At 44.4% G+C, this 25516-nt stretch overlaps 1 protein-coding gene across 2 annotated transcripts; it reads left to right on the top strand.

Moving 5' to 3' along the window:
- LOC129412095 (uncharacterized) lies at positions 1-25011 on the top strand. 2 transcript variants are annotated; one of them, XM_055165094.1, is made up of 29 exons: positions 3-107; positions 752-856; positions 3432-3611; positions 3684-3794; positions 5534-5671; positions 5748-5852; positions 6007-6177; positions 8354-8449; positions 9908-10078; positions 10151-10261; positions 10743-10880; positions 10957-11061; positions 11219-11392; positions 11653-11757; positions 12241-12378; positions 17863-17967; positions 18125-18304; positions 19803-19898; positions 20328-20501; positions 20574-20684; positions 20975-21112; positions 21200-21304; positions 21462-21635; positions 21904-22008; positions 22489-22626; positions 23432-23536; positions 23694-23872; positions 23947-24051; positions 24873-25011. In XM_055165094.1, exons 1-28 carry the CDS (start codon positions 47-49, stop codon positions 24013-24015), a joined length of 3588 nt encoding a protein of 1195 aa, XP_055021069.1. In that variant the 5' UTR covers positions 3-46; the 3' UTR covers positions 24016-24051; positions 24873-25011. The 2 variants fall into 2 exon arrangements, with proteins under 2 accessions (XP_055021070.1, XP_055021069.1); XM_055165095.1 differs by lacking the exons at positions 21462-21635; positions 21904-22008; positions 22489-22626; positions 23432-23536 and having other exon boundaries at positions 1-107.
- The last annotated feature ends 505 nt before the right edge of the window (positions 25012-25516 follow it).

The raw sequence follows: 25516 nt of genomic DNA, 5'->3' as shown, positions 1-25516 counted from the left end.
AGCCAGAGAAGAGTCAGAAGAGCCGACAGGGACAGACAGGAGCAGGATGATGAAGACGTCTGTGAAGCTCTTGACTCTGGTGGCTCTGTTCATCTGCGTCCACTCAGGTATTTGTGGGATTTAAATTTGGGTTTAGACACATTTAAGTCAAGTTACGTTCAGACGGGTTTGTGTAAATTATGTCTTGTTTTAGTCCTGATTTAGTACTGGTTTAGTCTTGCTTTAGTCCGTCTTTATTCCTTCTTTAGTCTTGTTTTAGAACTTGTTTAGTCTTGTTTTAGTCTGTCTTTACTCCTTCTTTACTACTGCTTTAAACAAGGTCTAAACAAGACCTTGTTTAGTCCTTGTTTAGTCCTTGTTTAATTCTTGTTTTAGACCTTGTTTAGGTCCTGCTTTAGTCTTACATTGTCTTCGTGTCAAAACTGACCTGTTTTCAGGTTTAGATTTGTAAGAATGACCATTTTTTGTACTGAAACGACGCTTCATCTAATCCTCAGACACAACAATTTTAACACAACAAAATACATTTTCACCATTTTAGTAAATTTTAAAGGTCCCAAAAAAATATGACCCGGCAGAGAAGAGAGAGAATAGTGTCTGTTGTGAGCGTCACTTAAAAGCTCTGGGTCACTCTGTGTGATTTAAAATTTAGACATCTTTAAGTCTTGTTATGTTCAGACGGGTTTGTGTAAACTATGTCCTGTTTTAGTCCTGTTTTAGTCCTTGTTGAACCTGGTCTGGTCTCTTGCAGCTGCTGGTCTGCAGTGCTGGTCCTGTAAAGGTTCTTCGTGTTCTTCTCAGACGTCACAGATCTGCTCGTCGGGACAGAGCCAGTGTGTCTCCAGGACTTACGCCGGTAACTGCACATTTCTCACGTACAGCTCTTTATGTGAACGGACTGTGAGTTTTAGCAACAGTGTTTTATGAGACGCTCCGACCAGATTCTAGTTCAGGAAGCTGGTTTCCGTCTGCAGCACGTTCAAGTTTAGACAGCAGATCCTGTGCTTCCAGATCATGAAGAACTCGAATAATCCCAGACTTGGTTAAAGGGAGACACTGTTTCAGATGATCTTCTCCAGACAAACAAAGAGCTGTGTCTGTGATTCTGTCAGTGGTTCTTCTCACGCTGCTGGAGCTGCTGCAGGACGGAGGGACCAGCCTCTTTTCTCATCACATCCTCTAAGTTTATCAGCAAATCTAAATACATTCGTCCACACTCGTATTTTTCACACGTTTACGCACTTTTGGCAGAGAAGGTGCTCAGTTATCACAGTGAGACACGTGTCCTCTGCTCTCGGCCAATCGTGCACCTGGTCTCCTCCGGGTGCACCTGGTCTCCTCCGGGTGCACCTGGTCTCCTCCGGGTGCACCTGGTCTCCTCCGGGTGCACCTGGTCTCCTCCGGGTGCACCTGGTCTCCTCCGGGTGCTCGGGTCTTTGGTCTTGTTTTTCACAGTTTATGTGTTAAAGAAAGTCTCTGGTTTTGTCCTGTGACAGTCAGTAGGTCATGGACTCTGCAGCTGCACCCAAACCTGTTCCACCAGGTAACGCCAAGTAATTAACTGAATACACAAGATTTAATTTGTACTTTCTGTAAAAACACAAAACATAAGACAATGAGTTCTTTCATAGCAAGAAGTACATTCCTTCAGCTGACATCATCAGTGAACAGGTTTTGATGATAAAGGTGAGAGCAGAGCGTCCACCTGCAGCCCAACAGAACCAGAGAAGAAGAAGAACAGAACCAGAGACTGAAGGAGCTCACTGCTCTCCTGTGATTTACAAAGAAAATCTCTCCCCTCAGATGAGTTTAGAGATGTTTTTACAGATGTTTCTCAACCACCTGTGATAATACATGCATCCTAAATTTCAAACATACAGTCATTGTGTAATTCAAACTGGGAAGGATTTTCATCAAGTCTTTTGAACCATATCACTTTTGTTTCTGGTTCTGATATTGTCATATTTTAGTTTTGGGATTCAGACGTCGTAATTCTGTGGTTGTTGGATCCTAACAGCGGAAAACGACTCGAGAAATGTGTTTGTGAACTTCATAATTGATATAATGACTGCAAACCTCCATTTAAACAGTTTCTCTTCCCAGCAGAATTGAAAAAAAGTGAAAGGTGAAGGTGATGGGCAGGATTGATCCACAGGAAGAACCAAAAAGGAAACATTTGTCTGACTAAGAAATCATCCCGAGTTTACAGAGAACATTTTGTATGTGGAGCGACGACAAAACAAAATCATGATCCTTCGTTCAACCTTAATAATGAATTTAAAAAGTCAACACCAAAGTGAAAGTCTCCAACTGTTCACCAAGAAACACCTTCCACTGCAAAGACCAAGACGTGATGTTTGTGTAAAACCACAAGAACAAGAAAGTGCAGCTCAGTCTGTTTGTCTTCTGCTCCTCTACATTAACAAACAGGATTTTGTTTTGTCGTCGCTCCACATACAAAATGTTCTCTGTAAACTCGGGATGATTTCTTAGTCAGACAAATGTTTCCTTTCTGGACACCACTGGATTCCATGAGTGTCACTGTTGAGTGGCATTGAGTGTTTGATAAGGGAAGAGTGCTTCACACTATGTTTTCATCGTGCACGAGGTGCATATTGTCAAATGTGCCCTGTGTTTTGGGGTGAACAATAACAATTAGGGCGATGACACCGTGCCATGTCAGTGGGCACCAGTCGATGACATGAGTGCCACTGTGTTTGGAAAAGGGAGAGTGCTTCATGTGCTTCTCACTGCTGAACATTCACAATAATAACACATCAGACTTATATCGCGCTTTTTTGGATTCAAAGACACTTTACAAACAAAAAAGACGTGACACTGTCGACAACGGGGGAATCATGGAGGGAATCAGTCAGTTTGAACAGGTGAGTTTTTAGAAGTGATTTGAAGAGCTGCAGTGAGTTCGAGTTCCTGATGGATTGTGGAAGTGAGTTCCAGAGAGAGGGGCAAAGATCCACGGCGAAGGATCAATACTTTGTCCTAATGAGGGGAGTGAGGAGGTGCTTTTCTTGCTTTTTCCTGCTGAGGGGAGTGAGGAGGTGCTTTGTCCTGGTGAGAGGAGTGAGGAGGTGCTTTGTCCTGGTGAGGGGAGTGAGGAGGTGCTTTGTCCTGGTGAGGGGAGTGAGGAGGTTGGTGTGGGCTGAGGCGGTGGGTGGGACAGAGCAGATGGAGGAGGTGGGTGAGATCGGGTGGGGTCAGGTTATAGAGGGACTTGTAGGTGATGAGGACGACCTTGTATTGAATGTGGTGTTTTACGAGGAGCCAGTGGAGTTCAAACACAAATATGTCTCACTTTGTTGAAGTGGCCAAAGAGGCGTGTGGGACTGAATGTGTTTTTTTCAGGTTGTGCTGCACCAGCACCTGCACTGCCCTCTTCAGGAGATTCTTATTTGTTCCTTTTGTGTCTTTAGGCTCCTACGATTATGGAGACTACAGTTACACCTACAACTACACCTATAAAGGCTGTGCTTCTGCTTCAGACTGTACAGCTGCAGGGTCTGAGTTTGTTTCATATAATTATGGCCCCAACACTTATGCTGTAAACACCACGTGCTGCGACACAGACAACTGCAACAACCAGAATCAGCCCAGTGAGTGATTCTCTCTTATCAGCTGATGTTCTGCACTTTGAAAATGTCTCATTTAACACACATTTGTTTCAGTTGTGGCGCCCCCTGTTGGTTCTCTGCAGTGTTACAGCTGTGATCCTTCCTCTTATGAATGCACTGCCAATGTGACCTGTAACACCCAGGAGGTGTGTGGACAGGCTGTGGGTGAGTACAGTTCAAAAGATCCACTTCTACTGTGTTCTGACGTAGAGGAGGGACATTTACCCCCAATTTACACCAAAGCAGTAACAGCGTAAGTGCAGCAGCACAGCACACGCGCAGCAAACACACAGGCATTATTTTAATTTTCCCAAAAGAAAATAAAGACAAACAAAAATGTGGAAATTATAGACCGCTAACTGTCTTTAATGTGGACTATAAACTATTTACTTCCATATGATTCCTTCGATTAGAAAATATTTTTCCAGAGATAATCAGTCTAGATCAGACAGGATTTATACATCACAGACAAACACTGGACAATATCAGGAGGTCACTCCATCCTGTAGACCATGTAACACAATCAAAAACTGCCTCATTAAGAGCAGGGTTAGACACAGAAAAGGCCTTTGATTCTGTAAGCTGACTTTTTCTCTATAAAATAATGAGCAAATTAGCTTTCCATGATTCCTTTATCAGAGTGATTCAATCAATATATTTGAAAATCAGCTGCGCAGACGAAGATCAGTGGGGATCTCAGACTCATTCCAGAGGGAAAGAGGAAGTAGACAGGGCTGCCCTGTATCTCCCCTTTTATTTGTTCCATTTATCGAGCCTCTTGGACAGTTAATAAGACAAAGTTCCCAGGTTAAAAGTGTGACAATCGCGAAAGTTGAACACAAGGTGTCAATGTTTGCAGATGATGTACTAGTTTACTAGCCTGATTCATGAGCCGGTTTCACTTCGTACAAACCGTGTGTCCTCGCAGCATTAGGATTCGTTCGCTCAACAGTTTTTATTTAACCGGTCGCTGCTGTTTGGTCATGACGTATGTATCGCACCGCTAATGGGGCTAACTGGTATATTAAACTTTTCCCAAATCCCATAGGAAGAAGAACAATAACGTCTTTCCCCTTGATAAAATTCACCAAACATTCTCTTTATTCTGACTTTAAATCCTTGATCTTGGGAATCGTTGCCAATACAGAATGTCTGTCTCTTTGCTGATTGGCTGGTGCCTAAACTCGCACTTCTGGAGTTTTTGTAAACAGTCTAGTGTTTTCTGATTCCTGACCTAGTCGCTGGAGAGAAATGAAACTGAGCGGAGGCACTAGGTGGCACCAGCCTGGTTACTAGTTTATATGGAGGAAATGAAGAATTCCTTTAATGGGTTGATGATTATGTTGAGTGAATTGGAAATGCATCAGATTAATATTTTTAAAACACAGGTGATGGCCTTAAATTTCACTGTTTCAGCTAATTTAGAGGAAATGTATAAACTGGGAGAATAAAGGAATAAAATTTGGGGGTCACAATTACTAAAGATCTACCAAACTATGACCCATTGTCACTAGCGATAAAAGAAGATTTGCACAGATGGAATCTTATCCCATTTTTAAGTTTAACCTACACAGTAAATTCAATCAAAATGACAATACAACCAAAATTGCTATATTTGTTTTGAACACGTCCAGTAGAGGTACCTTTATTTGGTACTTTTATTTGGCAATGAAAGGAGCTTAGGGTAAAGTACAGTACAATGCAATTAAGAAAAGAGAAAGGAGGGATGGCCCTTCCCTGTTTAAGATACGATTTCGATGCTTCCCAGTTGGTGCCACTTCTTTATTAATGTAATGAGGTTTATAAAGCAAAGTGGAAGGATATGGAATTTAAAAGGATAAAAAAAAAGTTTGTTCTTACACAACCTCCCCTGATTCAGCCCGACCTCTGACCTTTCGTTACAGTTGACCAGTATAACCCATCCCGTCCATTTTACGGCTGTGTCTCTGAGAATCTGTGCAACAACACCAACCTGTCACGACAATATTTTGGCTTCAGTACCTCAGTGTCCTGCTGCAACAATTCCCACTGCAACGTCCCAGGTAAGTCCTTTTTCAGTCCTGGTTCAGTCCTGTTTCAGTCCTGGTTCAGTCCTGGTCTAACCTGTGTCTCTTTCAGATCTGGGGTTACAGTGTTTGACGTGCACAGACTCGTCATGTTCTTCTCAGCGCTCGGTGACCTGCTCCAAACTTGCCCCCTTCTGTTTCACTGATGCCTACGCAGGTACAGTACTGTCCTCTGATTGGTCACTGCATGTCTGAGCCTCTCTCTGGTTGGTACAGTTCTGTAGTGGGCGGGTCTGGCTCTGGTCCACAGTCCAGACCTGGTTCTTGGAGAAGTCTCTTCAGATTTGATCTGTTTCTGTTCTGGTTTTCAGGTTACAGTTACGGAAGCTACAGCTACAGCAGGTTCCAAAAAAGCTGTGCTTCGTCCTCGGTCTGTACAGCTGCAGGGTCTCAGGTTTATTCTTATGACTATGGCTACAGTTCTTACATCAGAAACACCACGTGCTGCGACACAGACGACTGCAACGCTCCAAACCCGACCTGTGAGTGCTGCTCCTCATTTTACACAAATAGACTTGGTAGTGGGTTCCTCCAAAGTCACCTCCTTCCAGTCCAAGTGTCCTGCCTCAGCCCAAACAGACGCCTAATGGAACAGACTTCAGAGAGAACGAGCAGCAAGAAACATAGAAATAAATAATATTAAATTATTATAGATAATGAAAAAATGCAGGAGGCATCAGGACAGATGTCCTCCCCTCAGCCGCTCCTCTCCACGTGGAGGAGCAGTGGCTCTACTCCGAGCTCCTCACCCGATCTCTAAAGGCTTAGTCACAATAACCCACAAGGGCGATTCACCCGTACGGGTCATGGATTCCCGTGGCGGCCCATGGGGTTCCGTAGAGGAGAGAGAGTTTTCTAAGTGCTTTGTAAGGGTGGTGCAAGTGTGGCTTGCAGGTCCCATGAGACTTGTACGGGACCCTGGGAGAAATTTTGACAAAGTGGGGCATGCGAGTGTCGTGCGGGTCATAAGACTGCCGTGAGGCAATAGTAAGCCAGACTTAAGTGCCACACAAGGGTCACGTACAAGTCAAAATCTTGTACGGGCCACTTGCAACGCACTCTAGTCATTTGTATGGGGCAAGTACAAGTCTCTTACATGGCCCGTGCGACAGTCTTATGAGATGTGGCTCTTGTCGCCGTGTTATATAATACTGGGCTCGTCATCACCACTTCATCACATCGTACTCATCCATCGTTCAACCAGGGCGATGCCAAGGCGGCTCTTACAACTAATAGAGCAGGAGGATGAAGAGGAACAAGAAGGTGTAGTGGGGGCGTTGGCTCGCAACTGTGTCCAGGAAGAAAGAGAGAGAAGGCGGCGGCGTTCTCTGAGAGAGAGAAAAGACAAAGAGACACAGAGAGAGAGAGAGAGAATGGAGGCACAGGCATCGCATCAGCTTTTATACGGGTCGCGCCACCATGGTAGCTCGCACGAGGCATGCACGTGAACTGTACGAACGACACAAATGGCCCGTCTGGGACCCGTGCATGAGCCGCAGGAATTCGTGGTGTGAGAAGATGGAAAAACCTGTACGACACACCTGCGTGATGCGTACTTGCCCCTTACTTCCCCCGTAAGTGAGAGCTATGTGCTTGCTACGAGCTGCTGCCCATAGGCTGCTCGCAGGAAAAATGTACATGAACATTCCCTCCCTCAGACGCTCAGCAGGCGTCTACGAACTTGGAATCTTGTATGGGCCACTTGCGAACCTCATACAGACTTGGCCAAAAATCACCCGTAAACTGCCCGTGGGGACCCATGCGGGTTATTGTGACTAAGGCTTAAGGGAGACGCCCGGTTGCCCTGCGGAGGAAACTCATCTGTGTCTCTTGTATCGTGGATCTGGTTCTTCGGGTCATGACCAGAGGTGAGGGGAGGAACAGAGACTGACACTAAATCCAGACTCAGCTCCTCTTCACCACAACGACCGATACAGCGACCGCATCACTGCCCACGCTGCACCTGTCCACCTGTCAACCTGCCCACGCTGCCCACGCTCCACCTGTCCACCTGTCAACCTGTCCACCTGCTGCCCACGCTGCACCTGTCCACCTGTCCACCTGTCAGTCTCTCGCTCCATCTTCCCCTCATTCGAGAACAAGACCCCGACAGACCTAAACTCCTCCACTTGAAGCAGAGACTCTCCACCTGCCCGGAGACGATGACTTTTTCTGGTCCAGAACCACGACCTGAGACTTGGAGGAGCTGATCTTCATCACAGCTGTCAGGGGTCAGAGGGTGCAGTTTGGGGACCACAGGATCATCTCTGCTGTTTGCAGATGATGTTGTCCTGTTGGCTTCATTAGACCAGGACCTGCAGCTCTTGCACAAGTTCAGGCTCTTTCCCCCCAGCAAGGTGAGGTTCCATGTCCCATGCCAGGTTCTGTGCCTGTGGACTAGGTTGCCGAAGCCCAACCCCGACTGCCGCTTAGTCCACTTTGCACCCGACACTGAATAAACCCTCAGTTGGCAGCTCAATGGAGAAGCCAAACAAACATGTCAAACTAAAACCCCATAGATTTTTCTCAAAGGTCCAACTGCTCCTCTCTGTTTCAGCGCCCCCTGTTGGCTCTCTGCAGTGTTACAGCTGTGATCCAGACTCTTATGAATGTACTGCCAATGTGTGTGTATCTGACATCAGTCTCTCTCTCTCACAGTTCCCATACTTCAGTGCATGAGCGGCTCCGGCTCTAGTCAGCGTTTAGTCAACTGCTCCTATCAAACTACTGCGTGTTTCTCCAGGTCCTACACAGGTACAAGACTTCCTCTGATTGGCTCACAGTGCATGTGTGTGTCTCTCATTGATTGTTCATGTCTGTGGTTTTCTCTCAACTCCACTTAAATAAAGTTTTAGTTTTGGTCTTGTTCTGCTCTTGTGACGCTTCCACCTCAACATCAAGACTCTGAACAAATCAACAAAAACAGGGTTTAAGGACACATGTATTAAATAATACAGATCATGATAATACAGAAACTAACATCAAATCTGAATCACAAATATGCCTCACTTTGTTGAAGTGGCCAAAGAGGCGTGTGGGACTGAATGTGTTTTTTCAGTAACTTCTTAGGTTCTTTTTAAAGACGATGCAGTAAAGTGTATTGACCTTGTTGACATGTTTTGGCTGCTGCATCTTCAGAATTGTCCTGGTGTTGGTGTGGACGTGTCGTATATCAACTGTTGTTACTTCCTGTAGACGTGGTCAGACCTGATGGACCTGGCAGGTGGCTCAGACTGACCACGCCTCCCATCACCCGGTGTCTCTGGAGGAGGGTGTCCCAGGTGTGTGAAAGGAGGAACGCGCCGCAGTTAATTCTGTCCGTGCCTCGTTTCCTGATTTCACTGTTCTCCTTGATCCAGCGTTTGAACTTGTTGTTTTCCGATCCGATGACCTGAGCCCCGACCTGATCCATAATGTGGTTGTTCCTTTTACAGTGTCTGATGTGGAGGATTTTAGGTTTTCCTGTTCTGCTTTGTCTTTTTGTGTTCTGGTGAGTCTCCCTGACGTTTCCTTTTCGCATTCCTTTTGGTGTTCCTTTTTTCGGATGTGAAATGCTCGGCCTGTTTCCCCTATGTGTGATTTATTGCATGATTTGCATTGAATTTCGTAGATGGTGTTGCATTTTTGTTCTTGTGGGATTTTGTCCTTGGGGTGTACGAGCTGTTGACGGAGTTTTGTGTTTGGTTTGACTCCAGTGTTTCTGTTGTGTTTTTTCATGTCTCTCTGGATGGTTCAGTTGTTCTTCTGATGTTCAGTAGTGTGACTATGTTCTTGTCCTGCTGCCCTGTGTTGGATTGTTGTGTTTTTTTCCGGGGTTTGTTGGTTTTATTGATAACTTGTTGTCTGCTTTTGTTTATGGTCCAGCTGGGATATTGACATTGTTTGAGTGTTTGTGTGACGTGTCTCTCCTCTTCTTCTCTGTCGGTCTGTGATGAGTGTGGCCCGTTCGAATAATGTTCTTACTACTGAAAGTTTGTGTGCAGTGGGATGTTTGGATGTCCAGAGCAGATATTGGTCGGTGTGTGTGGGTTTCCGGTATACAGTAATTTTGATGCCGCTGTCTGCAATGTGGTGGATTTTAATGTCCAGAAACGATATGGCTCCGTCTTTCTCCTCCTCGTGTGTGAATTGAATTGTGTGTGTTTTTTTCAGGTTGTGCTGCACCAGCACCTGCACTGCCCTCTTTCTTATTTGTTCCTTTTGTGTGTTTAGCCTCCTACAACTATGGAAACTACAATTACACCTACAGCTATAAAGGCTGTGCTTCTGCTTCAGTCTGTACAGCTGCAGGGTCTGAGTTTATTTCATATAATTATGGCCCCAACACTTATGCTGTAAACACCACGTGCTGCGACACAGACAACTGCAACGAAAATCATTCCAGTGAGTGATTCTCTCTTATCAGCTGATGTTCTGCACTTTGAAAATGTCTCATTTAACACACATTTGTTTCAGTTGTGGCGCCCCCTGTTGGTTCTCTGCAGTGTTACAGCTGTGATCCTTCCTCTTATGAATGCACTGCCAATGTGACCTGTAACACCCAGGAGGTGTGTGGACAGGCTGTGGGTGAGTACCAGTTCAAAAGATCCACTTCTACTGTTTCATGCACCAGTTCACCAAAATGCAACAGGACAAGAGAGACCATCATCATCATGAATGTTGAACTTTCCTGGAGGCCAAAAATCCGCCTAAAAACAGACTTTGTCCAACTGTGTGGGCGGTGACCAGGGCTCCTTCCATTCAGCCATGAGTTAGTATAGATCCTGTGGAGATTTATTGATCAGTAAATCTGTCTTTTATCTTAGCTGTTCTTCCCGAGTTTAACAAATTCATTGCCAGAGTTTGCAGTTTGGAACCCTGCGCCTCGCCCCACACGACATAATATGAGTTGAGTCACTAAACACTCAAGCACAGTCTCCTCAGGCAGGTACATTGTTTTACTGGAAGAATCAGGACTCCTCTCCAAGTTCACCTCTCCAAGTTCACAAACTTCTTGCTCTTACACAACCTCCCCAGATTCAACCCGACCTCTGACCTTTCGTTACAGTTGACCAGTATAACCCATCCCGTCCATTTTACGGCTGTGTCTCTGAGAATCTGTGCAACAACACCAACCTGTCACGACAATATTTTGGCTTCAGTACCTCAGTGTCCTGCTGCAACACTTCCCACTGCAACGTCCCAGGTTAGTGCTGTTTCAGTCCTGGTTCAGTCCTGGTTCAGTCCTGGTTCAGTCCTGGTCTAACCTGTGTCTCTTTCAGATCTGGGGTCACAGTGTTTGTCGTGCACAGACTCGTCATGTTCTTCTCAGCGCTTGGTTATCTGCTCCAAACTTGCCCCCTTCTGTTTCACTGATGCCTACGCAGGTACAGTACTGTCCTCTGATTGGTCACTGCATGTCTGAGCCTCTCTCTGATTGGTTGGTACAGGTCTGTAGTGGGCGGGTCTGGCTCTGGTCCACAGTCCAGACCTGGTTTTTGGAGAAGTCTCTTCAGATCTGACCTGTTTCTGTTCTGGTTTAAGGTTATAACAATTATGGAGGCTCCAGTTACAGTGGGATCAGAAAAGGCTGTGCTCTTCCCTCGGTCTGTACAGCTGCAGGGTCTGAGTTTGTTTCTTATGAGTATGGCTCCAGGTCTTACCTCAGAAACACCACATGCTGCGACACAGACGACTGCAACGCTCCAAACCCGACCTGTGAGTGCTGCTCCTCATTTTACACAAATAGACTTGGTAGTGGGTTCCTCCAAAGTCACCTCCTTCCAGTCCAAGTGTCCTGCCTCAGCCCAAACAGACGCCTAATGGAACAGACTTCAGAGAGAACGAGCAGCAAGAAACATAGAAATAAATAATATTTAATCACTGTAGATAATGAAAAAAAAATCCCCAAAAAAACATGTCCAAACTAAAACCCCATAGACTTTTCTCAAAGGTCCAACTGCTCCTCTCTGTTTCAGCGCCCCCTGTTGGTTCTCTGCAGTGTTACAGCTGTGATCCTTCCTCTTATGAATGCACTGCCAATGTGAGCTGTAACACCCAGGAGGTGTGTGGACAGGCTGTGGGTGAGTACCAGTTCAAAAGATCCACTTCTACTGTTTCATGCACCAGTTCACCAAAATACAACAGGACAAGAGAGACCATCATCATCATGAATGTTGAACTTTCCTGGAGGCCAAAACTCCACCTAAAAACAGACTTTGTCCAATGGTTGTGGGCGGTGACCTGGGCTCCTTCCATTCAGCCATGAGTTAGTATAGATCCTGTGGAGATTTATTGATCAGTAAATCAGTCTTTTATCTTAGCTGTTCTTCCCGAGTTTAACAAATTCATTGTCAAAGTTTGCAGTTTGGAACCCTGCGCCTCGCCCCTCACGACATAATATGAGTTGAGTCACTAAACACTCAAGCACAGTCTCCTCAGGCAGGTGCATTGTTTTACTGGAAGAATCAGGACTCCTCTCCAAGTTCACCTCTCCAAGTTCACAAACTTCTTGCTCTTACACAACCTCCCCCCGATTCAGCCCGACCTCTGACCTTTCGTTACAGTTGACCAGTATAACCCATCCCGTCCATTTTACGGCTGTGTCTCTGAGAATCTGTGCAACAACACCAACCTGTCACGACAATATTTTGGCTTCAGTACCTCAGTGTCCTGCTGCAACACTTCCCACTGCAACGTCCCAGGTAAGTCCTTTTTCTTTTTTTTTTTCAATTATTTGTTTATTAATTTTCCAAGACAATAATTACACTTACACATATGGAAATATTGTTTAAGGATCAAACACGGTCTTAAAGTAAATCTTCCAAATAAAATACAGATTTTTAGTACTATATTGAAAAGAGAGAAAGAAAATAATTAAAATAAAAATTTAAAAACTAACAGAAAACTCAATTTGGTAGCGAACAGAACATTGGGGAAATGAGCACTCAAATAAAATCCAAACTCAGCCAACCCTTCCATGTCTTTTCAAATTTCCCTGTTTCTAATCTTAGAGCATAAGTTCATTTCTCCATAACATAAATATTGTGGAGTACATCAAACCAGTTGTCTTTTGTCAATGCTTCAGCATTTAACCATTTCCTTGTAATACTTTTATTTGCTGCTAGCATCATGATTTTAAATATCTTAAAATGGATTTTGTTTTTAACATTTGCATCTAATTTGTCAAAATAAAAGAATTCGCAGGTAAAAGGGAGGTCAGTATGCAGGACCTTGTCCATAACGTTCTTCAATTCTTTCCAATAAAATGGTATTAGGGGCCATGTCCAGAAAATGTGTATATGACTGCCACCATTTCCCCACACTGTCTCCAACTTCTTGTGTCTCGATATTTTGTCTGAGCTGGTGCTCTGAAAAATCTCACCAGATTTTTCCACCCATATTCCCTGCACATTAAAGATGATGTTGTTTTCCAAATATTTTGAGTAATCTCTTTCCAATCTTCTTCTGTTAGGCTAATATTAGCTTCCACATTCCAGTTCTTCCTTATGTATTGTGTATCATCCATTTTTAAATTTTCCAACCCAATATATATCTTTGAAATAATTATTTGTACTTAGTTTAGACTTGTGAGCTAATATAAACAAATTAATAATTTCTGATTCTCCTTCATAATTATCCCTTATTATGTCATGCTCCAAATAATGCCTTAATTGTAAGAATCTGTAGAAATCTTGATTTGATAGCCCGAATTGTTCCTTGATCTCTTGAAAACCTTTGCATTTGTTATTCATCAGTAATTCCCACCACATACGTGGACCATGTTTCCATGTTTTAAATCGCTGATCATTCCTATTGGGTATAAAATCTGAATCGTATCCCACCCATCTTAACAACTTACAAAACTGTATCAAGTTATTCTTTGTAGCTATCTCAAACCATACTTTCAATGAAATTTGAACAACTTGATACATTTTACCACTAACTTTATTATATAGTTTGTTATCCCCAATTAGTGCTTGAATGGGTATTCCCTGTATTTTATTGCAGATGTTTCATTTGAGCTACCTGTTAATAACTTTTCGAACAGGGTAGGGCTAATCCTCCATTTCCCTTAGACAACTGTAGTGTTCTGTATTTTATTCTCAGTATTTTTCCTTGCCAAATATACTTTGAGATAAATTTATCCCATTCAATAAATTCATTGCTTGTTAGCTCCACTGACAAGGTCTGAAAAAGGTACAATAATCTGGGAAGAATATTTATTTTTATAACTTCAGCTCTTGAAGCAACTGCCATAAAAGGTATTAAGTTCCACCTCTCTACATCTTGTTTTATTTTAAATAAGAATGGCTCATAATTGGCTGCTTTCAAGTTTGACTCAAATCTTTTGTCAGATTTACAACTAGATATTTATTTATTTTAAATTCCAATTAATAAGTAGTTTCTATATTGTCAGCAGGGTTGTAATTAAAAGTAAGAACCTGCGTTTTTTGTACATTTATTTTGTAGCCCAATAATTGTCCAAATTTCTCAAATTCTGACATAATTGCTGGTAATGATGTATTAGGATTAGATAGATATATCAAAACATCATCTGCAAACAGTGCTAGCTTTTGCACCTTGCCCATCATATCTATACCCTGTATTTTCTCATTTTGTTTTATTGACTGGCTAAGGGGTTCAAGAAATATAGCGAACAAGAGGGGACTAGCTGAACAGCCCTGCCTACATCTACGGTTTAAAACAATATTATTAGATAGACTCCCATTGACCCTTACCCTTGCTGTTGGCTCCCTGTACAGTGCTTGTATAGTTCTAATAATTTTTTTAATCAAAGTTGAATTTTTTTAACACTCTATACAGAAAGTCCCAACTAACAGAATCAAATGCCTTCTCAGCATCCATCCCCATAATAATTGCTTCCATGCTTTTGTCATGAATATGCTGCATCACATGTAGGGACCGTCTAATATTATCACAGGTCTGCCTTTCTTTTATAAACCCAGTCTGATCTAATTCAATTATATCTGGCAAGATCTTTTCCATACGCCGGGCTAAAACTGCAGTGAACAGTCTGTAGTCCTGGTTAAGAACACTGATAGGTCTGTAATTGGAACGTTCCAAGCTCATCCTTTCCTTCTTTTGGAATCATTGATATTATAGCCTCGTGCCATGAATGGGGCATTTCCCCTTTTTGCAATACCCAATTAAGAGGTTTCTGTAACACTGGAATTAATAACTCTCAAAATGTCTTGTACCACTCCGAGGTGTATCCGTCTGCTCCTGGGGATTTATTAGTCTTTAAGTTTGAAATTGCCAAATCAGTTTCCTGCACAGTAATCTCTGCCACAAGACACAGATTCTGCTCATCTGTGACTTTTGGTAAAATCAGCCCATCCAAGAACGATTCACTTCCTGTTGAATTTTCCAATGTTGGTTTTGTATAGAGATTTGTATAATATAACTCAAAACATTTTTGAATATCTTCAGTTTTATATTTTAGTTCTTTAGTATGAGGATGCCTTATCTTATAAATATTATGTCTTCACTGTTCCTTCTTTAATTTGTAAGCCAATAATTTTGTTGATTTACCTCCTACTTCATAATATTTTTGTTTTGTGAACATTATTTTTGGTTGTATTTCTATGGAGTACAGTTCATCTATCTCTGCTTTTTCCCTCCACATATTTTCATATAAGTCACTCATTGGATTTTGTTTGTTGTTGTTCTAGATGTTTTAATTCTGACTGCAGATCCTCAAGTCTTCTTTGCCTTTGTTTTTTAAGGAATGCTGATTTGGCATTAATTTTACCCCTTAGCACAGCTTTAAGTGCATCCCAGAGCACCAGTGGTGTCACTTCCCTACTATCATTCTCATTAAAATAATTTTGTATGTCAGCTTTAAGCTCCTCTTTTATGTGTCCTTTTAACAGACTTAAGTCTCCACAGTGTTTTCTTTTTCTCTGGGGTCAAATGTAGAGTCACATATACAGGACAATGATCAGATAAATTCATCACCCCTATTTCACAATTTTCCACTCTGTGTCTATAATTTTTATACATCAAAATGTAATCTGTTCTTGAGTAATTATTATGTGGAGAGGAGTAAAATGTAAAATCTTTGGTTGTTGGATGTAATTCTCTCCAAACATCCATCATTCCTATTTCTACCATCATGTCCTTAATTTTTTTTAGCAATTCCCATTTTTGAGGGTGCTCCTGTTGATGTGTCAAGCTGAAAATTTTGCCTTTGATTTAAGTCGCCTCCAGCCACCAATACTCCCTCCCCTTCAGCAGTTATCAAATCAAAAAGCTGTCTGTAGAAGGTCCAGTCTGAACCAGGAGGTGCATATATATTTAGGAAACTAATTAAAATTCCCTCAAGTCTTCCCTTAACCAGGACATACCTTCCTTCTTTATCAGTTATAACAGACAATTTTTGAAATGGTATTTTACATGATATTAATATGGCCACTCCACTTCTGTGGCAAGTTTTATATGATGCAGCATAAACCTGAGAATATCCCTTTCTCTTCAAATTAGCATGCTCTTTTTCTGTCAGGTGAGTTTCCTGCAAGAAAACCACTCCCACCCCTTCTTTCTTCATTTAGCTAAGAATTTTACTTCTTTTTACTGGGCTGAAAATGCCATTCTCATTATAAGTTGATAATTTAATTAAGTTGCTTTGAAAAGCCATATTAAAAAAAATTCACAATTCCACTTTCCCCCCCATGCTATCAAAAGAACGAATAACACAAAACAGTAAAACTTCAACTTTAAAATAACATATCTCAGAAAAATAAAACAAAAACACTTCCAAATCTGAGGTCATCGTAAGGACCCTAAGTGAGCACAACAGGTGCTCGGAGGAATAGCCTCTGGATCTACGCCACCAGAGGGCCCCCTTTGTCTGTATCGTACAAAACATTCCTCTATTGGCAGTTCTGAGAGACAGTTCCGACTGTAGCTTATTCTAAATGGAGAAATAAGAAACATTTTGAGACTAATTACCTTCTCGTTTTGACGCCCTTACATTGTTAATGTACTCTCAGTTATTCATTCTGTGAGGGTCTCCTGTTGAACCTGGGTCTTGTATTCGCCTGACGTCTTCCTTCATCTGCTCGCCACGTGAGTCTCTTCATTTTCTCAAAACAATCCTCCGCTGGGGTTACCACGGTAAGCCTGTATCCCCTCTCGTTCATGTCTCTGGTTGCCTCTGCCACCATGTTGTAAGTCTGCGTACTGTCATCGTAAAACACTCAGAGTTTAGCTGGAAATGGCATCTGAAAGAGTATTTTCTTTTCCTTTAACACTTTCTTTGCCTCTGAATACTGCTTCCGCTGTCTCAGAATTTCCGGAGCATAATCATGATCAATGATTACCTTCCTTCCCTCCATCTCAAATCCTTTTTTCTGCCCTGCCGCCATGATGATAGCTTCTTTGCTTCTGTAACTTAGCAGTTTTACCACAATCGAGCGTGGCGGGGCATCTGCTAGTGGGTGCGGACCCGCCGAGCGGTGAGCTCTTTTAATGTTGAGTTCAAGTGTTGGTTCAAGATCTACCTTTACTATTAGGAGGGACTCAATGTAGTCGATCATTGATCGTGCCTTTTCTTCTGCGCCTTCTTTCACCCCATGGATCCTGATATTGTCTCTTCTGGTGCGAATCTCCTGATCTACTAATCTGGATTTGAACTGTTTTTGCAGCTCCAAAAGCTCAAAAGTCACGTCCTCGATGCTCTGAATACGCTCCTCCGCCTCTACAATGCGTTGTTCTGCCTGCTCAATTCTGATATTTGTTTTTCTGATATCATCTTTCAACTTCTTAAATGACTCTGTATGTTCTTGACAAAACTCTCTTATTTCACGAAGCACAGTTATCAGGTCTGACATGTTTTCATTCGCATGTCCCTTGTTTGTTAGCTTAGACGGTTCGCTCTCTGCTAACTGCGTTATGGCAGTTAGCTCGGGCAGATTGTTCCTTTCTTCGATGTCATTTACCGTGTTACTTTCCGCCTTTCTTGGTCTTCTCCTATTCATATTACAAATCCCCTTGGTAAAGTTTAATCTTGAATTTTGTAAAATTCGAAAATAATTTGGTCTTCGAGGGGTTTTTGACTTTTAGTCGGAGAGCTGACCCACTACACAGCTGCCATGTCTGTGCCTCAACCGGAAGTCAGGTTAGTCCTTTTTCAATCCTGGTTTAGTAACCTGTGTCTCTTTCAGATCTGGGGTTACAGTGTTCGACATGCACAGACTCGTCATGTTCTTCTCAGCGCTCGGTGACCTGCTCCAAACTCGCCCCCTTCTGTTTCACTGATGCCTACGCAGGTACAGTACTGTCCTCTGATTGGTCACTGCATGTCTGAGCCTCTCTCTGATTGGTTGGTACAGGTCTGTAGTGGGCGGGTCTGGCTCTGGTCCACAGTCCAGACCTGATTCTTGGAGAAGTGTCTTCAGATCTGACCTGTTTCTGTCCTTGTTTCAGGTTATTACGATTATGGAAGATACAGCTCCAGCTACAGTGGAATCAGAAAAGGCTGTGCTTCTCCCTCGGTCTGTACAGCTGCAGGGTCTCAGAATGTTTCTTACAACTATGGCTACAGGTCTTACATCAGAAACTTCACATGCTGCTACACAGACGACTGCAACGCTCCAAACCCGACCTGTGAGTGCTGCTCCTCATTTTACACAAACAGACTTGGTAGTGGGTTCCTCCAAAGTCACCTCCTTCCAGTCCAAGTGTCCTGCCTCAGCCCAAACAGACGCCTAATGGAACAGGCTTCAGAGGGGAAAAAAAACATATAAATGATCTTTAGTCATTGCAGATCATGAAAAAATGCATTTAAAAAAGTCCCAAACAAACATCCATCCATTTTCTTCCTCTTATCTGAAGCTGGGTCGCGGAGGCATCAGTCTAAACAGGGACTCCCAGACTTCCATTTCCATGCACACTTCCTCCCAGTCCAGTCCAGAGACATCGTCCCTCCAGTGTGTCCTGGGTCTTCCCCGGGGCCTCCTCCCGTTGGGACATGAACACCTCCTGAGGGACACGTCCAGGAGACATCAGAACAGACGTCCTCCCCTCAGACGCTCCTCTCCACGTGGAGGAGCAGCGGCTCTACTCCGAGCTCCGAGCTCTGTCTTTAAGGGAGACGCCCGGACGTCCTGCGGAGGAAACTCATCTGTGTCTCTTGTATCGTGGATCTGGTCCTTCGGGTCATGACCAGAGCTCATGACCAGAGGTGAGGGGAGGAACGGAGACTGACGCTAAATCCAGACTCAGCTCCTCTTCACCACAACCGTCCGATACTTCGACCGCATCACGCCCACGATGCACCTGTCCACCTGTCAATCTGCCCACGCTGCACCTGTCCACCTGTCAATCTCACGCTCCATCCTCCCCTCACTCCAGAACAAGACCCCAACAGACCTAAACTCCTCCACTTAAGGCAGAGACTCTCCACCTGCCCGGAGACGACAAGACGACTTTTTTCCGGTCAAGAACCACGACCTGAGACTTGGAGGAGCTGGTCCTCATGCCAGCTGTCAGGGGTCAGAGGGTGCAGTTTGGGGACCACAGGATCATCTCTGCTGTTTGCAGATGATGTTGTCCTTTTGGCTTCATCAGACCAGGACCTGCAGCACTGGGACGGTTTGACCTGAGTGTGAAGCATCTGGGATGAACGCGGAGGTCAGATGACACGAAGACAAAGTCGATCACCAGAAAAATGGAGGGTCCAACCACTCTCAAGAGGTTGGGTACCAGAGCCCAGGCTGTGCGTGGACGTGAGCCCGACTAAATCTAGACGGTATCTCTCAACCTCCTGCACAAGCTCAGGCTCCTTAACCCCAGCGAGGTGACGTTCCATGTCTCTACCGCCAGGTTCTGTGCCCGTGGATTTGATTGCAAAGGCCCCTGACCTCAACTGCCGCCTAGTCCACTTTGCACCCGACACCGAATAAACCCTCAGTTGGCAGTTCAATGGAGAAGCCAAACAAACATGTCCAAACTAAAACCCCATAGATTTTTCTCAAAGGTCCAACTGCTCCTCTCTGTTTCAGCGCCCCCTGTTGGCTCTCTGCAGTGTTACAGCTGTGATCCAGACTCTTATGAATGTACTGCCAATGTGTGTGTATCTGACATCAGTCTCTCTCTCTCACAGTTCCCAGACTTCAGTGCATGAGCGGCTCCGGCTCTAGTCAGCGTTTAGTCGACTGCTCCTATTTAAGTACAGCGTGTTTCTCCAGGTCCTACACAGGTACAAGACTTCCTCTGATTGGCTCACAGTGCATGTGTGTGTCTCTGATTGGCTCACAGTGCATGTGTGTGTCTCTGATTGGCTCACAGTGCATGTGTGTGTCTCTGATTGGTCATGTCTGTGGTTTTCTCACTAATCAACTTAAATAAAGTTTTAGTTTTGGTCTTGTTCTGCTCTTGTGACACTTCCACCTCAACATCAAGACTCTGAACAAATCAACAAAAACAGGGTTTAAGGACACATGTATTAAATAATACAGATCATGATAATACAGAAACTAACATCAAATCTGAATCACAAATATGTCTCACTTTGTTGAAGTGGCCAAAGAGGCGTGTGGGACTGAATGTGTTTTTTTCAGGTTGTGCTGCACCAGCACCTGCACTGCCCTCTTCAGGAGATTCTTATTTGTTCCTTTTGTGTGTTTAGCCTCCTACAACTATGGAAACTACAATTACACCTACACCGAAAAAGGCTGTGCTTCTGCTTCAGACTGTACAGCTGCAGGGTCTGAGTTTATTTCTTATAATTATGGCCCCAACACTTATGCTGTAAACACCACGTGCTGCGACACAGACAACTGCAACAACCAGAATCAGTCCAGTGAGTGATTCTCTCTTATCAGCTGATGTTCTGCACTTTGAAAATGTCTCATTTAACACACATTTGTTTCAGTTGTGGCGCCCCCTGTTGGCTCTCTGCAGTGTTACAGCTGTGATCCTTCCTCTTATGAATGCACTGCCAATGTGAGCTGTAACACCCAGGAGGTGTGTGGACAGGCTGTGGGTGAGTACCGTTCAAAAGATCCACTTCTACTGTTTCATGCACCAGTTCACCAAAATACAACAGGACAAGAGAGACCATCATCATCATGAATGTTGAACTTTCCTGGAGGCCAAAAATCTGCCTAAAACAGACTTTGTCCAATGGTGTGGGCGGTGACCAGGGCTCCTTCCATTCAGCCATGAGTTAGTAGACTCAAGACTCCTCTGGAAGTTCACCTCTCCAAGTTCACAAACTTCTTGCTCTTACACAACCTCCCCCGTTTCAGCCCGAACTTTGACCTTTCATTACAGATGACCGGTATAACCCATCCCGTCCATTTTACGGCTGTGTCTCTGAGAATCTGTGCAACAACCCCACCCTGTCACAACGATATTTTGGCTTCAGTACCTCAGTGTCCTGCTGCAGCACTTCCCACTGCAACGTCCCAGGTTAGTCCTGGTTCAGTCCTAGTTCAGTCCTGGTTCAGTCCTGGTTCAGTCCTGGTTCAGTCCTGGTCTAACCTGTGTCTCTTTCAGATCTGGGGATACAGTGTTTGTCGTGCACAGACTCGTCATGTTCTTCTCAGCGCTCGGTGACCTGCTCCAAACTCGCCCCCTTCTGTTTCACTGATGCCTACGCAGGTACAGTACTGTCCTCTGATTGGTCACTGCATGTCTGAGCCTCTCTCTGATTGGTTGGTACAGGTCTGTAGTGGGCGGGTCTGGCTCTGGTCCACAGTCCAGACCTGGTTCTTGGAGAGGACTCTTCCGATGTGACCTGTTTCTGTTCTGGTTTCAGGTTCTTACAATTATGGAAGCTCCAGTTACAGCACGATCAGAAAAGGCTGTGCTCTTCCCTCGGTCTGTACAGCTGCAGGGTCTGAGTTTGTTTCTTATGACTATGGCTCCAGGTCTTACCTCAGAAACACCACATGCTGCGACACAGACGACTGCAACGCTCCAAACCCGACCTGTGAGTGCTGCTCCTCATTTTACACAAATAGACTTGGTAGTGGGTTCCTCCAAAGTCACCTCCTTCCAGTCCAAGTGTCCTGCCTCAGCCCAAACAGACGCCTAATGGAACAGGCTTCAGAGAGAACGAGCAGCAAGAAACATAGAAATAAATAATATTTAATAATAGTAGATAATGAAAAATTGCATTTTAAAAATCCCAACCAAAATGTCCAAACTTAAACCCCATAGATTTTTCTCAAAGGTCCAACTGCTCCTCTCTGTTTCAGCGCCCCCTGTTGGTTCTCTGCAGTGTTACAGCTGTGATCCTTCCTCTTATGAATGCACTGCCAATGTGAGCTGTAACACCCAGGAGGTGTGTGGACAGGCTGTGGGTGAGTACAGTTCAAAAGATCCACTTCTACTGTTTCATGCACCAGTTCACCAAAATACAACAGGACAAGAGAGACCATCATCATCATGAATGTTGAACTTTCCTGGAGGCCAAAACTCCACCCAAAAACAGACTTTGTCCAATGGTGTGGGCGGTGACCAGGGCTCCTTCCATTCAGCCATGAGTTAGTATAGATCCTGTGGAGATTTATTGATCAGTAAATCAGTCTTTTATCTTAGCTGTTCTTCCCGAGTTTAACAAATTCATTGCCAGAGTTTGCAGTTTGGAACCCTGCGCCTCGCCCCTCACGACATAATATGAGTTGAGTCACTAAACACTCAAGCACAGTCTCCTCAGGCAGGTGCATTGTTTTACTGGAAGAATCAGGACTCCTCTCCAAGTTCACCTCTCCAAGTTCACAAACTTCTTGCTCTTACACAACCTCCCCCAATTCAGCCCGACCTCTGACCTTTCGTTACAGTTGACCAGTATAACCCATCCCGTCCATTTTACGGCTGTGTCTCTGAGAATCTGTGCAACAACACCAACCTGTCACGACAATATTTTGGCTTCAGTACCTCAGTGTCCTGCTGTAACACTTCCCACTGCAACGTCCCAGGTTAGTCCTTTTTCAGTTCCTTCCCACTCTTGACAGTAGTTTCCTTCAAATTATCAAACCATCTCAGAGATTTGAGATGAAGACTAAGTAGTCAAAACACGTTGGTGTGACTATTAATAAATTCACTGCAAATCAGAGTGCATCTGCCATCCTTTTTTCTACATCTCAAAGACTTAATTTGCGTCCAAGATTCTGGAGTATTTTAGTTCAGCTGCAGTTATTTTTAAATGCACATAATGTATCTGATTTGTTCCAGTCAGTTGACAAAGTATTTCATAGCACTGAGTCAGCACTTTTAAAGGTTTTTAATGACCTGTTTTTAATGACCGATTCTGATGACTCTGCCATTTCAATGCTTTTAGACTTGACGGCTGATTTTGACTCAGTGAACCGTGCAACTTTTTGAAATCATCTTGAAAACTGTATTGGTGTCAGAGGGTCTGTACTGAGTCTGTCCTGAGTCTGTAGGGGATCTGCCTTGGTTTGGTTCAGGTCCCATTTGTCGGGGAGGTCTTTCTATGTTAGACTGGGGGACTCCACCTTGTCCTTCACTCTGCTTCACTGTGGAGTCCCTCAAGGCTCTGTTCTTGCACCTGTACTGTTTGCACTTTATATCTTTATATTCTCCCAGATTTTCAGACAGATTTTCCAAAAACATGGAATAATAATTTTTATGCAGACGACTGTCAAATTTACATGTCCCTCAGGAAAAATGGCAGTTCAGTCCTGGTTCAGTCCTGGTTCAGTCCTGGTTCAGTCCTGTTCAGTCCTGGTTCAGTCCTGGTCTAACCTGTGTCTCTTTCAGATCTGGGGTTACAGTGTTTGACGTGCACAGACTCGTCATGTTCTTCTCAGCGCTCGGTGACCTGCTCCAAACTCGCCCCCTTCTGTTACACTGATGCCTACGCAGGTACAGTACTGTCCTCTGATTGGTCACTGCATGTCTGAGCCTCTCTCTGATTGGTTGGTACAGGTCTGTAGTGGGTGAGTCTGGCTCTGGTCCACAGTCCAGACCTGGTTCTTGGAGAAGTCTCTTCAGATCTGACCTGTTTCTGTTCTGGTTTCAGCTTCTTACGATTATGGAAGCTACAACTACAGCTACAGTGGATCAGAAAAGGCTGTGCTTCATCCTCGGTCTGTACAGCTGCAGGGTCTGAGTTTGTTTCTTATGACACTGGCTCCAGGTCTTACCTCAGAAACTACACATGCTGCAACACAGACGACTGCAACGCTCCAAACCCGACCAGTGAGTGATCTGACCTCTGATCTCTGAGTTTAGAGGGTAATATTTGAGTTTTGTTCTCTTTGTTTCATTTCCAGCGCCCCCTGCTGGCTCGCTGCAGTGTTACGGCTGTGACCCAAACACAAATGAATGCAAAGCAACTGTGACCTGCAGTGTCCTGGAGACCTGCTCCAACACTTCTGGTGAGAGACACACTTGCCTTTTATTTCTTTATGATGTTTCACCAGTTTTTAAACTGGTCCAACTGGAAAGGCACATGGGAGAGGAAGGCATCACATAACACCGACACACAGTTGGATCTGAGAGAAAACCACAGCAACGTGAACAATATCTTGTCATCATCATAGTGGCAAACATCCAGGAAAGAGTCTGAGGCAGTGGCGTGTGGTCAGGGCAATCAAGGCAACAGTGGTGGCCCAATAAAATCTAAAAACCTTGTGTGTGAAAAGTAGAACAAATAGTTTCAAATTATATCCAAATAATCCCGTTTTTCCTTCACTTCTGTCTGTTTGAAACATGGTTGTAGTCACAATGTTCTTTACTACACGCTTCTTGTCACTGCGCAAACTGCAACAACCATTGTTCCAAACGTCCCCTTAACTTGTGTTGTTTTGCCTTTCTACGGAGGCCTGGAGGCACATGTGGAGAGCGCAGCTTTCTACATGCACTTTAAAACCGCAAAGGCCAGACGGTTATTTTAGAGCAGGAGAGTCAAACTCAAATTCACAGAGGAGCCACGCATACATCCTAAAGAAGCTCACTGTTCTCCACGAGCACCTGGCAGCACAAATGAACCAACTGCTAAAGGAGGAGACCCTATTCTCACCCTGAATGACTAATCCAAGGACGTACGATCCTGATCCTGAAGGATCCCTCAACCCTCAGGCTCCCAGGCCTCTGGTCGAGGAGCCGAGCTGGATATGAATAAATGCTGTATATATTCTTCTAAATGTGAATATTCTTAACGTGCATGTTTGAGTTGTGTGGATCTTCTGTGTTCCAGTTGGGAGCTACAGTGTTTATGGATGTGTCTCTGAGAATCTGTGCAACAACCTCACCTTCTCCCAAAGATACTTGTACACCAACAACCAACCACTGTCCTGCTGCAACACCAGCTACTGCAACGCCCCATGGACCACCACAGAGGCCCCGCCCACAACCACATACACGACGCCAACCACCACAGAGGCCCCGCCCACAACCACATACACAACGCCCACCACCACAGAGGCCCCGCCCACAACCACATACACAATGCCAACCACCACAGAGGCCCCGCCCACAACCACATACACAACGCCAACCACCACAGAGGCCCCGCCCACAACCAAACGCGGGGCCAAACCAAACAAAGGACGCGGCCTTGACCACACACACGACAAAAACCCAAACAAAGGACGCGGCCTTGACCACACACAACGCCAACCACAACAGAGGCCGCGGCCTTAACCACACACACGACACGAGCCGCCACAGAGGCCCCGCCCACCTCAGAGCCGGAGGAGGACAAGGATGAGTCGTGTTCTCAGGAGCAGTGCAGGTTCTGCCTCCAGCTCTGCTCTTGTCTCTGCTGCTGCTCTGTGTTCACATGTGTCACTTAAATGTATAAGGTACTAAACACTGCTGTTTTAAAGCTGCAGTATGGGA

Source organism: Boleophthalmus pectinirostris, unplaced genomic scaffold (assembly GCF_026225935.1).
Source record: "Boleophthalmus pectinirostris isolate CB_2022bp ecotype Guang Dong unplaced genomic scaffold, ASM2622593v1 HiC_scaffold_7, whole genome shotgun sequence".
Classification (NCBI taxonomy): domain Eukaryota; kingdom Metazoa; phylum Chordata; class Actinopteri; order Gobiiformes; family Gobiidae; genus Boleophthalmus; species Boleophthalmus pectinirostris.
The sequence above is the reverse complement of the archived record's forward strand: the minus strand, read 5'-3'. Positions and strand labels throughout refer to the sequence as shown.